This window comes from Phalaenopsis equestris, unplaced genomic scaffold, assembly GCF_001263595.1.
Source record: "Phalaenopsis equestris unplaced genomic scaffold, ASM126359v1 Scaffold000840, whole genome shotgun sequence".
Lineage (NCBI taxonomy): Eukaryota > Viridiplantae > Streptophyta > Magnoliopsida > Asparagales > Orchidaceae > Phalaenopsis > Phalaenopsis equestris.
Window position 1 is genome coordinate 1,039,409 of NW_018165280.1, and position 15,353 is coordinate 1,054,761.

The 15,353-nt window shown below is 36.2% G+C and overlaps 1 protein-coding gene across 1 annotated transcript; it reads left to right on the plus strand.

Moving 5' to 3' along the window:
• The first annotated feature begins 661 nt into the window (after window positions 1–661).
• On the plus strand, window positions 662–11,756 carry LOC110031554 (terpene synthase 10-like). Its single transcript, XM_020734802.1, has 8 exons — window positions 662–748; window positions 813–917; window positions 1,475–1,752; window positions 9,895–10,278; window positions 10,365–10,586; window positions 10,760–10,898; window positions 11,074–11,319; window positions 11,433–11,756. The coding sequence occupies exons 1-8, from the start codon at window positions 662–664 to the stop codon at window positions 11,724–11,726; spliced, it is 1,755 nt and encodes a 584-aa protein (XP_020590461.1). The 3' UTR covers window positions 11,727–11,756.
• Window positions 11,757–15,353: the final 3,597 nt, after the last annotated feature.

A 15,353-nucleotide genomic window follows, 5' to 3' on the forward strand; every position in this document is an offset into this window, starting at 1 on the left:
ATTAGTTCATGCAGCTCCTGACTATGGCCCCCGCGGTCTAAGGATGTCACTAATACTCGCCCCAATGAACTACGTGATTAAGAGCTCGTGCAGCTCCCGACTGCTGCCCACTGCAGCCTACAGACGTCACTTATACTCGCCCCAACGGCCTACGTGATTAATAGCTTGTGCAGCTCCTGACTCCTGCCCCCCGAGGCCTATAAAGGTCACTAATACTCGTCCCAACGACCTAGGTGATTCACAGCTCGTGCAGCTCCCGACTCCTGCCCCCTGCGACATACAAACGTCATTTATACTCACCACTACGGCATATGTGGTCCACATCTCCCACAACTGCTTACTACAGTTTCTATAGCTAATCAACACTTTTGGAGCAACCATTTACAACACTCACCGCAGATCAAAAATGTTATTTCAACAAAGGTGTCTTGAAGATACAAGTAACATCTTAAATTTTATAGTAATCCGCATTAATTAATCAAATGATATTGGTGGCGTGGCACTTCCAGTGCCCTACTCAACCTCTCAAAAAAAATATTGCAATTAATATTGATTATTTATTGATGCACGCCCATTAATAAGTGGCCGTCCAAGAATGGTATGGTAGCCTTGTAGAAGCATTGGAAAGAAGCTGTAGCTGCTTTCCTCTACATTATCAATTATGGCGCTGTTAGTTAGCTTTCCTCTACGTCCATTCAGCAAGAAGCCATCGCTCCAGAGCTCTTCTTCCTCGCAGCGTACGCGCAGCGTATTCTAAGCCACCGACGATTACTTGCAGATTTTCATCCTATATGTTGCCTCTCAACTGCTAGTGCTGTATCATCTTCTCTTCATCTACTCCAGCTCGCCGCACAGCAAATTATCAGCCAACTATTTGGGATGATAACTACATACAATCGCTGCCAATTGATTTCATGGTGATGATTTATCACTTTAAATTATTCTACATAGTTTAAGTCAAAATTTACGGTTTTGTTATATATATAGATATAGATAAACACGAGTACCAAAATTTATAATATTTGTTCAATAGCAATTAAAAATTTAAATACATTTGAATTACTTTTGAATTAAAACTCAACTCGATATCACCCCGCTTGGGAGCATCCAAGCTCCTCTTACATTTTATAGGAACATTTGCATCCATGCCACTCCTTCTTAAGTATATTTACATCTATAACTCCTAAACTTCAATTTTGACATACATACCACTATCTATGCATGAAAAAAAATGTATAAATATCACTTTTAAAATTTAAAGTGGTGATATTTTTGATATGGCATGGAAGATTTGGATGATGTAAATATAGATTTAGGTGTTAGATGTGTAAATACATAGGAATTGGGTGATATGCATGTAAATGCGCCTATATTATAATTTACATTCTCATGATACAATGACATATTTGCGAACATATATTCTCATTGAAAAAAGAATCAGTATTGAATTGTTGATATAATATTTATTACACAGGATGAGAAGCATATACATCGTAGGGATATATTGAAGGAGCAAGTGAGGGGTTTGATTGGCAAACAACATGACCTTATTGAACAACTTGAACTGGTGGATGCCCTATGCCAACTAGGACTTCAATATCATTTTGATTCAGAGATCAAGGACTTATTGAGTTCTATTAGTTCATCAACGGTAAATATAAACAATTTGATACACAATGGAAACCTTCATGGCTCTGCCTTGCTCTTCAGGCTTCTAAGGGAGTATGACATCAATAATGCTTCACTACTAAGGTACATACTAACACAAACATACATATCATCTTTTCATTTAAGAATTATTTAGTTCAATGTCAATAAAAATCATTAGTTATGAATTAACCAAAGTACTCTTTTATTCTTAAGGTGTAAGAGGTCTTAGGTTCGATTTTAGCCCATGATCTTTTTTAAATTAAGTTTTGATTTTCTTCCTATATATAGTTTTTTTTATAGTTTTGGTTTTATCCCCCCTATAATTGACAGGCTTGGTGCTTATTTCCAAGTGGCCTAGTGCTTCACTTTCATGTATAAAATATTTATCTTACATTTAAGAGAACAAGTTCAATATAAGTCTAAATTTCAAGTTACATAACTATACATCATTTTAAAGATATTTATGTGGTCAAGTGCGTTATGTTTGATTTTATTCTAATGTCATCCTTTTTAGAATGGCAATGGTGATAACAATCTTTGCTCTTCTTTTTCATTGTATATTTTTTAAAACAATTAGCAAAATTTTTTATAACTCCTTATTCATAGATTTGGAAGCCCATCTATGATTTCAAGATTTGACTTAAATGCCAATAAACAAAACAATTCTCTTTATTTAACTTTGGATAGTGTATTAATTCTTCATCATCATTGTAAGAAGTTCATCTGAAATGTCCTTTAATCAATATTTAATAGAGTCGATGCTTTGGTTAACTACTTTAAAAAGAGAGAGGAAACTTCAATCCTAATCATCAACATAATGTCAAAGCACTAATTAGCTCTTATGAGGCTCCCTACCTTGCCATGGAAGGAGGAGAAGAATTGGATGAAGCGGGAAATATTATAATGGAGCATTTGAGATACCTTGACATATCTCTATTAAGTCCACAAATTATTGAAGAAATAAATCATGCTTTCCAGCTACTCTTGCATTGGAGAATGCCAAGACTACATGATATGCGGTTCATTGATGTTTATGAGACACAAGATAATGTTAACCCCTCATTACTTGAGTTAGCTAAACTAGATTTCAATATTGTGCAGAGCATCTACAAAGCAGAGCTTCAAGAAATTTCTAGGTGCTATATGGTTCTTGTTTATTCATTTATAAGCAATGCAACTCAAAATTATTTCAAGTAATCTTAATACGCTTGATTTGTTACTTAGGTGGTGGAAAAATCTTGACCTTCTATGTGATGAGCTTAATTTTGCAAAGTGTACAAGTGTCCATCCTCGTGCATACAACATTGTATTTTGGGAAGACACTTACAAGTGTGGGCACTCAAAGAGGCACCACAAGTGGGGTTGCTCAAAGAGACACCCCAAACATGGATGCTCAAAGAGACACCCAAACATGCCACATGCAAAACATACAAGGCAAACATACTTATATGTAGTGAAATAAATCATAGACATCAAATCAAAAAAGATTTTTTATACACATGCAATGAAAATATGAAACATGCAAGAAAACATACAAGCATGTCAGTGATTGATCGGCCAGGTCATTGTGGCCGGTCGAACCAAAAAGGAGGGTTGATTGATTCAGGACGATCAATCAGACTCAAAGTGGTTCATTGATGCGGTGCAGTCGATTGAATCCAAAAAATTGAGAAATTTGGACGGGGCGGCCGATCAAACACAAATTGGGTGATCGAACCTGTGTGGTTGATCGAACCTAAAAGATCAAGAGATCGGGTTGGGGTAGTCGATCAAGCCCAAAAGAGCAGGTGATCGACCCAGGATGATCGATCAAACCCCAAATGGGTGATTGAACCAGGGCGGTCGATTGAACCCAAAAAGCGGGTGATTGGCCCGGGATGGTAGATCAAACCTAAAATGGATGATCAAACCAGGGCAGTCGATTGAAATTAAAAGAGCAGGTGATCCCCATGGGATAACAGATCAAAACCAAAATAGGGGATCAATCCTGGACGGTCAATCGAAACCAAAGGAGCAGGTGATTGGCTCGGGATGGCCGATTAAACCTAAAACAGGTGATTGAACTAGGACAGTGGATTGAACCCAAAAGAGCAGGTGATTAGTTTGAGACGACCAATCAAACCCAAAATGCATGATCGAACCCAAAAGATCGGAAGATCGAGTCGGGGTTGGCAATTGAAATGAACAGATCAGACGACCAAGCCGGGGCGACCGATCGACCTGGGTGATCAGGTTGTCGAGCTAGGGTGGCCAATCGACATGAAGGGATCACATTATTAAGCATGTGAAATCCAAAAATGCCACAAAATACTCTTGCACATGTAGTACAACCCAAAGACGCTCGAAGACACATCAAACTCACATTAAAGACCTTACATGGGTTATTGGGTTGAATTAATGGAAAGTAATGGTCATATCATGCAAAGCAACGCGATGTTGTCATCCATTTGTCAGGCTTGGAGCAAAGAGTTGACTCTCAAGGAGAACTCTCGAGATCAGGCTAATGACGACTAAAGGGACATCATCGTCCGCCCAATTTTTAGATTTTAGCTGTCCATCCAAGTGAAACCGTCGGAGCAAATGGCGAGGTCTCCCCAAACCTCGTCTTTCATAGGATTTTGGTACTAAGGCTCATGGCAACACTCGGATTCATACATGAACCCGCCTTTCAAAAGGTGAAAAGTTTGAGTGACAATCGGATAACCAAGGCTCGCGAGACGTTGGTGGAGGGAGCAGGATGTCCCTAGCCCTAAGCGTGAAAGAGGTTGATTGTCCCGCAGTGATGCGGAAGCCAATCGAAACACATTTAGATGTAGCCAATTGATTGATTGTGTTGTTGGAAATTGAGGAATGCCTATATCCATGCAATTAAGGGTCTCGATGGTAGACTGGTGCAAGCTATTCAGCATAAGGAATGCTTTTGAAAGGCCCCGCCGATGAAAACTGAAGCCTTCCTTCGGAACACCAGCAAGTATTATATGTATCACAAAGATCACGACCACATTACAGAGCAGTGAATCCTTACAACAATGTCATTTCATTATGGCAATGATTAATAACTACCATGTGGTTAGTATTTTTGTTGACACAGGTAGCTTGGACAACATTCTGTTTAAAATCGCTTTTGACAAGATGAACTTGTCAACTAATCTTTTGGTTGCGTTGACTGACCCTCTGTATGGTTTTTCTGGCAAAAGGAAGGAGGCGCATAGAATAATTGGTCTATCTGATACCTAGGGAGAAGGAGGCAACCAATTCAATAACATGGAGGATTTCTTGGTGGTCAATATACCATCGATGTATAATATAATATTTGGTCACCCTTTCCTCAATAATTTCAAGGTCGTGGTGTAAACGTACCATGCAGCGGTAAATTTTTTTTTTCCACAAAAAAATTATGACAGTGTGGGAACCTGGAACAGTCTTAGACGTGGTACCTCTATGAGGTAGGGGGCATGGGACAAGGAGTGTTGGTCATACAAAACCAATGGGAAGGAGGTCTTGAAATTGATGAAGCCACCATGAAGATCCCTGTGGACCTCGAAGATCCTTGTAAAGCTTTATAATTAGTGGAACTTTTGATGCAAGTCTTAAAGAATCATTGATTCTGACTCTCTAAGAGCATCGCGACTTTTTTGCCTGGTCGGTAGCTGAGATGCCAGACATCCCCATTCATGTCTTGTCACTGCCTTAATGTTAGTTTGTTTGTTCGGCTTGTGAAGCAGAAGATTTGATCATTGGCCATGACTTTGGCCAAGCCAATTTGCAAGGAAGTGCAAAAACTCATGGAATCAAGATACATCCAGGTGGTGCAATACCCCTTCTAGGTGTCTAATGTATTCATGGTGCAGAAGTCCATTGACAAGTAGAGGTTGTGCATAGATTTGAAAATTTTAAATGCGGCCTACCCCAAAGATGGCTAGCCACAACCGAGGATCGATGCATTGGTGGACTCTACAGTCGGGCACTCCATGAGTTTCATGGATGCAATTTCAGGCTACCACTAGATCATGATGCATGTGGCTAATGTTGAGAAGGTAGCTTTTATTACTAGTGAAGGATTATTATTTTCTTATTATAATGCCTTTTTTTCCGAAAAATGCTTGCGCTACTTACCAACGTCTTATGGACGTAATTTTTTCTAAGAAAAAAGGAAGAAATATTGAGGTCTATGTCGATGATGGTCTAGTTAAAATCAAGTCAGTCGAACAACATATAAGTGACTTAAAAGAAACTTTTCAAACTCTCAGAAAATATAATATGAAATTAAATCTGCTAAAATACATGTTTGGATCTTCAACCGAAAAGTTCTTAGGGTATCTCCTGACACCATAAGGTATAAAAGCTAATCTTGAGTAAGGGCACTCCTGAATATGAATTCTCCCTAGAATATCAAAGAGGTGCAGAAGCTCACCAACTGAATAACAACACTTAGCTAATTGATTGTCATATCGGGCGACAAATGCAATACCATATTCAAAGTGCTAAGGAAAGCCAAGAGATCCTAGTTGCTAACTGGATGCAAGCAAGCCTTCCAAAGCCTAAAGTAGTCACTAGTATCACCTCCACCACTACATAGCCTAAAGCCGAAGAAGGACTCTTGCCATTTTTGGAAGTCATACCAGAGGTCATCAGTTCGATCTTAGTTCGGGAGGAGCTAAGGAAACAATTTTCCATCTACTGCACTAGTCGGATTCTCAGAGGAATTAAGGTCGGGTATTCAATTATGAAAGAGCTAACATTTATTTTTAGTATCTCTGCTTGTAGGCTCTCCGACTGTATTTTCAAATGCATCCAATCAGGGTTATTATTGACCATCCGCTCAAGTATGTACTCACCTATCTGAAACACTCTGTTTGACTCCTAAAATGGGTCGTGGAACTTGGTGAGTACAACATCAGTTACATTCCCCAGATGACGATCAAGACCCAGGCAGTAGCTGACTTCTTAGTCGACTTCTCCGAACCAACCAAATCAAATGAAGGATCTGAATCAGATAAACAAACCTCGATATATTCTCAGAAAATTAATGTTATTTAGGACTTATTCTTTCTTTCTCATAATTTCTCTTATTCTTGTCTTTCGACCAACGTTCTATCCCTTCGGCATGACCCGAAGAACATTTTGGGATTCAATAAGTGTATTCTTAATAAAAATAACAAATTCAAAAATGACCATTATATATGTTTTAATTTTGTTATTAAAACCCTATATTAAGGTTATATAAATGCATTCCTTTCATCCAAAAACTTCACTTTCATTTTTTTTATCAAAACTGTGGCTTATAAAGAAATAAGGGGGAAGCTTAGAGAGAAAAAAATCTACTTCAGGGGTTGAAGAGTTGATTTCGTCCGCCACACCATTTGAAAAAAAAATTTGGCTCCAAGTAGACTACTGTTAACCTACTTAAAATTTTAATTTTAATTTTTTTTCTCGTAAAATTTTTGTGTTTTATTTCCCAAAATAATGTACCAATTCGGATCTATAAAGACTTACATATTTTTCACCGCGTAACTTTTTATAGGTTGTAGATTAGACCATGTTGGTCATATCGACATAAAAATATTTATTATTCACTTGGCATTTGTGTTGTAAAATATTTTGTATATTTTTGGCACATGTGTAAACCTCTTAAATTTACTATAAAACAAGAAATGCTTGAAATATTATTCTGAACATTTCATATAAGTGGTTTAATAAATTTTGTTTGTGGATTTGTGTAGATTTATTTGTCCCACAAATTATATTATTATTTATGCCTAGTGGTATGTACCACTTTCTATAGCATATTGTGAAATTTAATATGTCAAAATTGTTAGTATTTATGTGTTTTTATATCATAAATATGTGCCAAAAATGATAAAAATGGGAGAGTTGCATGTGATTGTGATTGGGCAACTGTATCTTCTATGCAATCAAGTGGAGTAATAAGGCATTTTGCACCTATGTAATTATCCATCTATACATTTTGATATGTCGAACTAGATATGGACAAGTGAAGGTATAAGTGTAAGGAGGTTTTTAAGGTTCATAAAGAAAATATGAACAAGTGGAATTATAAATAGAAATGAATTTATAAGGGGCGAAGGGAAAATATTATAATAATTCAAATGAAGAAATGAATTTTGATTTTCATGCAATTTTTTTTGCCCTTATGATATCATGTTGCTTTTATTGTTACTCTGCATATGCCTACTGTAGTTATAATTTCTTGTACTGGTACTGTGATATATAATATACATGATGTTCTGTCCTGTTTGATTTATTTTCCTAGAATACATATCTATTAATTTTTAAAAATATTGAAAACTACATTAGATTTTGACTAGCCAATTGAGCTACGGTCGCTCACCCCTGCTTTACTCGCATTCGATGTTTCAGGAAAGGGTAAGACTCAATTTTAGTAGAGACTTTTGTGCTACTGTGAGAGCCTGGTATAAGGCATGTCAGTACCTTATATCTATATTTTTGACAGTCGTTATGATGTTTATTTTTTTATGTTAGAGAGATTAAACCATAATTATTGTATATGTTTTCTTTTATTGTATGTTGATATGATCTGAATGGATTTTGAGTATTTTTATTTTATAATGTTTGATAATATTAGTGGCTTTGCGATTATGAAAATTGAAGAAAAATAAGTAAATAAGATTCCTTCTGAATAGATCTTGAGTAATATTTTATATGTTATAACCTTGAAACAAGGTGACCCACCTCAATATGACGGGCTTCACTAAGTTGGGTTGTGACATAAGTCATCTCTTACTCTCCACCTATCTTCTTGAAAAGCCCTTTTCTTGTGGGTGATGGGTGGAAGGCTCTACTCTAAAGGTAATGGTTGTGGAGTTGTACTCCCCAACCGATATATAGTTGTTGGCTAACTCCAATAACTCGATCAGTGTCTTTAATCGATGTATTCCTAAATCTTATTTTAAAGATCTCTTCTTTAGCCCTTGAGCTAGTGCGACATGAGTTACTGCAGGTTCCGGATCCTGTGCTTTTAACATCTCTTTCTAGAATCATGTAATGAATGAGCAAAGACTCTCGTTCTATCCCTTTCAAGAAGGAGTGCAAATTCTTCTGAGGCTTTTGGGCACTCTTCAATTATTGCATATCCAAAGCTTATGAGAAAGATCCTTTCTTCAGACCTTAAGTTAGGGCGACATGAGCTAATTTAAGTTCTAGATCCTGCACTTTTAACATCTCTTTTTTGAATCATGTAACGAATAAGCAAGGCTATTGTTTTGTCCATGTTGGATCTGCAGAAGAGTCTATGAATTCCTATGGGGCTTTTGGACGCTGGCAAACTGCGCCAGGAACGTTCTCATAAATTCAGTGAAGGAGGCAATCACCCCTAGTGGTAAACAGTAGTACCATTTGAGGATCGACTTCTCTAGTGTGATGAAGAAAAAAGTGAAACTTTTGTGTCTCAGTGATCGTCAATAAGCACACGATCGATTCAAATAAAACTATATGATCAACTAGATCAATTCGGCCCTTGTAGGATTCTAGTGCAGGGATCCTGAACCTCTTTGGGGGGCTCTCGACCTTGGAGATTTGCAGAGAGAATGTATTCTCTGGCTATCAGGGTGCCTTCATGCACCCGAACTAGTGTCTATCGATTAGATTCAAAGTTTAGTGCATAATAATGAAAAGTAATACATTATGTTCTATTCATAATTTTATCCATAGGCTATTTGTTGAATTCATAGCTTTAAAGAGTTATGGTTGAAGTGTTTTTTTTCCATGATGTCTATAGTTGAAGTCACAAGATGTTTGGCCTAATACCTCTTTAAAACTAAATATTCATTCTATATATGTGTAAAATTCTATTTGAAATTAATCTTGTTCCTTCACTTTAGAATTAGCATCATGCCTACATGCCTATTATTAATCTTGTGTTCGTTATTCTACTACTAAAATATTTTTAATAGGTTCCTATCCTATAAATTAAAAAAACACTTATATAAATCTATTTAATAAACTAAATAAATATGAAAATACTATTAAGGCAACTATATATATTTAATTTAATTCGAATATAATCTAATTTACAATGCTAATAATTAATCTTTTTAATTAGTTTTATTGTATGTTAGCTAGACTGGTATGTGGATATTCAAAAAAAATGAAGTTAAACTTTAAAGAAACAAATAATTACCCTTAATTAACTTTAAGTATTATATCATTTTTAAGTCATCTTAGTAAAAAGTGTTGCTAAAATGCTTTTCAATCTATTGGTAGGGTAAATGATCTTGTTAGCTGCTTTAATAAAAAAAGAGAAATCTTCAATCCAAATAATCAACATGATGTCAAGGGAATGATCAACTTATATGAGGCCTCCTACCTTGGTATTGAAGGAGAAGAAGAACTAGATGAAGCTGGAGAAATTGCACTGGAGCATTTAAAATGCCTTGAAGGATCTTTATTAAGTCCACAACTTGTTGAAGAAATAGATCATGCCTTGGAGATACCCTTGCATTGGAGAATGCTAAGGATACATACTAGGTGGTTTATTGATGCATATGGTAGACGAGAGAATTTTAATCCCACATTGCTTGAGTTGGCTAAGCTAGACTTCAACATAGTGCAGAGCATCTATAAGACAGAGCTTCAAGAAATGTCCATGTAATATGTTTATTTTTATATGTACATATGCAATTCTTTTTATAATTATTTCAAGAAGTATTAATACCTCTCTTTTTTATTCATAGGTGGTGGAAAAATCTTGGTCTTGTTTGCACAGAGCTTAACTTTATAAGGGATAGACTTGTGGAGAACTACTTATGGAGCGTGGGATTTACATTTCAGCCTGAATTTGGGAGAAGCAGAAAAGCTATCACCAAAATAAATAGTCTCGTAACAACAATTGATGATATTTATGACGTCTACGGTACCTTAGATGAACTAGAACTCTTTACAAATGTCGTTGAAAAGTAAGGAAACACAAAAACAAATTTAATAATATGCATAAAGTTGTTTTAAGTAGCATGGTTATCAAATATTCATAAATCATAAACATGAAATGATCATTGAATGCAATCAAATATTTTTAGTTAAATTGTTCTCAATTAACTAACTTATTATAACATTAACTTGGAGCTCTTAGATGGAAAATAGATGCAAGTCAACAACTTCCAAATTACATGAAGAAATGCCTGATTGCACTTTTCAGTACAATGAATGATATTGCTATCTCATTCTCAATGGAAAAGGAGTTGGATATTCTTCCATGCTTAAAACAAGTGGTAATACAACATATATTTTAATTAGTTTATGTCTTTTAAATTTTAAAATAGATTCAGGCTTCTTCTTTCTATTCTTATTTTTATATATAAAATAGTCATACAATATAACATAGTCAGAAAAAAATGATTTGTTCGATATATTTTCTAACCAAAAGAAGTTATGATTGCACTTTAGTGGGTAGATTTATGCAAGGCATACTTAGTTGAAGCAAGGTGGTATCACAATGGATCCACTCCAACATTAAATGAGTACTTGGATAATGCTTGGGTTACAATATCAGGAATATGTGCACTTACTGCAACATATTGTCTAAGTGAGGATTTGACAATTGAAGCACTTAATAGTTTGGAGTTCTATCCACCTATCGTTCGCCATTCATGCATGCTTTTTCGACTATATGATGATTTGGGAACATCAATGGTAAATAAAAGTTTTTATTTCATATAAAAGCATATAAAAGTAATGTTTTGTTTTACTTTATATTATATTATTGTATAAATAACATGTTCATGATTTAATTCTACTTGTTACAGGAGGAGATCAAAAGAGGAGACGTTCCAAAATCAATTCAATGTTATATGAATGAGAAAAATGTTTCGGAACATGCTGCTCGAGATTATATTAAATGTTTACTAAAAAATTATTGGAAGAAATTAAATCGAGAACATAGAATATTTTCAAAATTTTTGGAGCCTTTTAGAAAAGCTTTATTAGATGTACCAAGAACAGCACTGTACTTCTACAATGATCGCGATGGATATGCAAAGTCAAATAGTGAAACTAAGGATCAGATCAAATGTGTAATAATTGAGCCAATTCCATTTTAAAAGTGACGCACTTGAGAAAAAGGATTCATTTACCCAAATTTATGCTATGTATAATTTAGTTGTGCTTGAACTTGCTTTCCAATCACTTGAATCTATTTTTTTAGTATTTAAATCAAAGGTTGTATGCTACTATTTTGTGTATGTAAACTTTATTGTTTTAAAATTTAATGACTTTTAGATCTTGTTATGTATGTTGCCCCCAAAAATGTAAATAATGCTAATTAGCATTTTCCATTATATCATCTAATGTGACAGAAATTAAATTACTAAAGGAAACTCATAAGAAGATTATAGAAATCATGGAAATTTTCATAGTTTGAAGCTTAATGCTAAAACCATAAAGGCAAGAATTTTATTATAATTTTCATTATCGTAATTAGATCTATGTATCTCCATGGACTAAAATGTGAATTATTTATTTTTCTATGCAATGTGCATTTAAATGTGGACTTTGAAAATTATAGCTACAAGAAAAGAAAAGTATATGTATGCCCATCGCTATCGAGATCTCACTCTCCCTCTAGCGGTATGTCTTGGATGTGCTCGTAGTCCATCTACATAATTAGAACCAAGGATTATTTTCCATTTACATTAATAGTGCAAAAAATATAGAAAATCATCTTTTTTTACTTACATTGACAAGCCGAGAGAGGTCAGAGACTCGATGTTGCATCCCTGGGTGTCGATGCGTCCAGATGTGCAACTCTACAATGATTGGTGGTCGGCCATTCAGCAAAAAATAGTAAGCACCAGAAAATTTGAATAGATGTAAGCACTAGAAAATTTGGTCTGCCTATGGACATGAAAAAAATAGTAAGCACCAGAAAATTGCACTATTGACTTATCGAGTATTTAGCAAAATTTACCAGCTTTCGGTAGTGCTTCGTGTGGGAGATCAAGCCTCCAATGTGAAGTGCGGTGCCATTGGCCTTTCTTGAACCTTGATCATCATCTTCCTTTGATAATCAGGAGAGGGCCAAACTCTAGTCAGTTTAGCTAATATCTCCTCCCTAGCCTGCTGCTCCCCTTTCCTACTTGCTTTATTGAATATATCACCCAGCTGATGCCTGTCCCAAACCTCAAAATTGAGGCAAATCAGCTAGTGATGCTCTAACAGCTAGTAGATGGACCTCGGAAAATTTAAAACTATGTAATAATTATTAGTAATAACAAAGCAATATGAAATTATAATTCTAATTCAAATGAAATGAAATTATTTCAAACTCCCTAAACTACATTGACTGATTTTCTAAAAAGATCAGCTTCCAAGAGAGATACGAAGTATCATACCTACTCCTGATGATTTCTGTAATGTGTGTCATAGGTGGCCTTGATGGATATAACCTGAAATAAAATATTAGTTACACATAATATCGAAAAGCTCATTAAATTTATTATAATGTAAAAAATAACTTAGGAGTCTTCCCCTTAACTCAATGTATACCCATCCAATAGTATCTTGATTCAGAGGGGCCTGACTCATCGAAGATGGGTAGCGATGGCTAAGAAGGAGGTGGGGGCTGAGTGGAAGGTGGTGGCCGAGTGAGAGGTGATATGTGTGAATTATGTGAAATAAATATCTAAGTTTCGGTTCAAATTTATCTATTATTTACTTCAAATTATACTTTTCCAGATAATTTTTTTTTGTAATTTGCAGTGCTCATGTACTTATGAAAGCTTCAAAGAGGCCTTAACAACTATTGGATCGAAGTAGATGGAAGTTGGGATCCAAATTGAGCCATTCAGCATAAAAACAAAATTAGGCTCAAGTGGGCTGGCGCCAAATAGCGCCTAAAAATGACCACCCACCTAAGCAACTAGCGCCTTTGCACCAGGCATGGAGCTCCATCAAGATCTGGCGCCACAATAAGCATCAGGTGCATTTGTATTAGGCTTGGGAGCACCAAGGCGTTCCCCTTTATATAACTAAGAGGTGCAATGGAACGTCATATACCGTTCATAGGTGCCACCTACCATGTTCAAGGCGCAAGAGTTCCACCTCAACAAGCATTGGGGCACTAATTCAATAGACCATCTACAATGTTACTCGAGCAATTGATACTCCAATGCTGCACTAGGAAACTCTAGTACTTCGAATTGACTCACGACAATTTGAGTGGTTATGAGGCATTGATTTTGTTTCGCTGGAGATCTGTGGCATTGATTCATGTCATTGATGGGTACGAAAGGAAAATTTTGGGAAGAAGGGCGGACACTCTCTGTGGCGTATTTTGGGGGACTCTCCTGGTCTTCACTTGTTCTTCTTGAGTTCTTAGTTTCACTGTGAGTGAGAGGGGGAGTTTCCAAGTGAAGACCACAAAGTGAAACTAAGAACAAGTGAAGACCAGGAGTGAAGAACAAGTGAAGACCATTTTTTCCTTGTCAGCAAAGAAAAATCGAAGTTAAACTCTTTGCTTGGCTGTAAATTATGCACATTTAATCTGTGTTTACAATAATAAACCAGTTCTATATATACTTAGGAAATATAATTCTGTCGCAGAAAATATTCCACTTTAGCAGCAACCACACAGAGCTATAAATAGGTAGAAAGGGTTCCCATTTGTTATCGAGGTAAAACATAAGTACTTATATTTATTACATTATCAATTATGGCGCTGTTTGGGATGGTGCCTGCTAGTGCTGTATCATCTGCTCCAGCTCGCCGCACAGCAAATTATCAGCCAACTGTTTGGGATGATGAATACATACAATCGCTGACAATTGATTTCATGGTGATGGTTTAGCATTTTAATTATTTTGAGTAATTATGAAGAACTTTTTCGGTTAGATGCAGAGTAGTTTGAAAATGATTTATTCTGTTGTAAATAAATTGTTTACAAACACACAAGTCAAACAGCTAAACAACTTATTCGGAAAAGGGGCAAAATAGTCGTTTATACAGAATCAGTTGTTTTACAAACGCACAAATCGATTGGGGGCTTCGAGAAGGAGGTTCGCTTGACGATCTGCGAATCAACGATGCTTCTCTTCCAGGAGGTTGCGAATCGCGGTTGGTGGGAGGACTGGCGTTCTGTGTGGAAGGCTGCTAGGCAGCATTCGGAGCCGAAGGCTGCTCGACAGCATTCGGAGCGGAAGACAGTTGGGCAAGCTGGATCTTCTAAACAAGGAAAGATAGGAAGGGAATCGGTGACGGTCGGCAAATGGTGGTCGACGGCGGTTAGTAGTGGTCGACGATGACAAGAGTAGTTCTGGACTTTAGCACACTTTTAAAGCTTCAAGATATTCCTAAAGACTCAAGTTTTCATCCCTTTCTCATGCGAGAGGTAGGGCTCTATTTATAGAGTTTCAAGTGCAATTTATGCATAAAGATGAACTATTTTGATCGGAAGGTCCAGAGAGGTTTTCTCAAATGGACAGCATTTGATGGACATTTAAGAGCCTTAGCGATGTCAGAATTAAACGATTTTGGGCTCATTGAATTCGTCTTATCTAGACACTTAAATCAACTATAAGCACGTTGGATTCGACTTCCTTTCGATTTTCCAAATGTGTTCGGAAAACTTTCAAAAGTGGTTTCATGGCTTGATCTAAGTTTGATTGACTCTGATTTGTCCAATTTTGATATCCTTGTGTATGTCTCATCGAGCCGGACAGTTTGAGTATAAG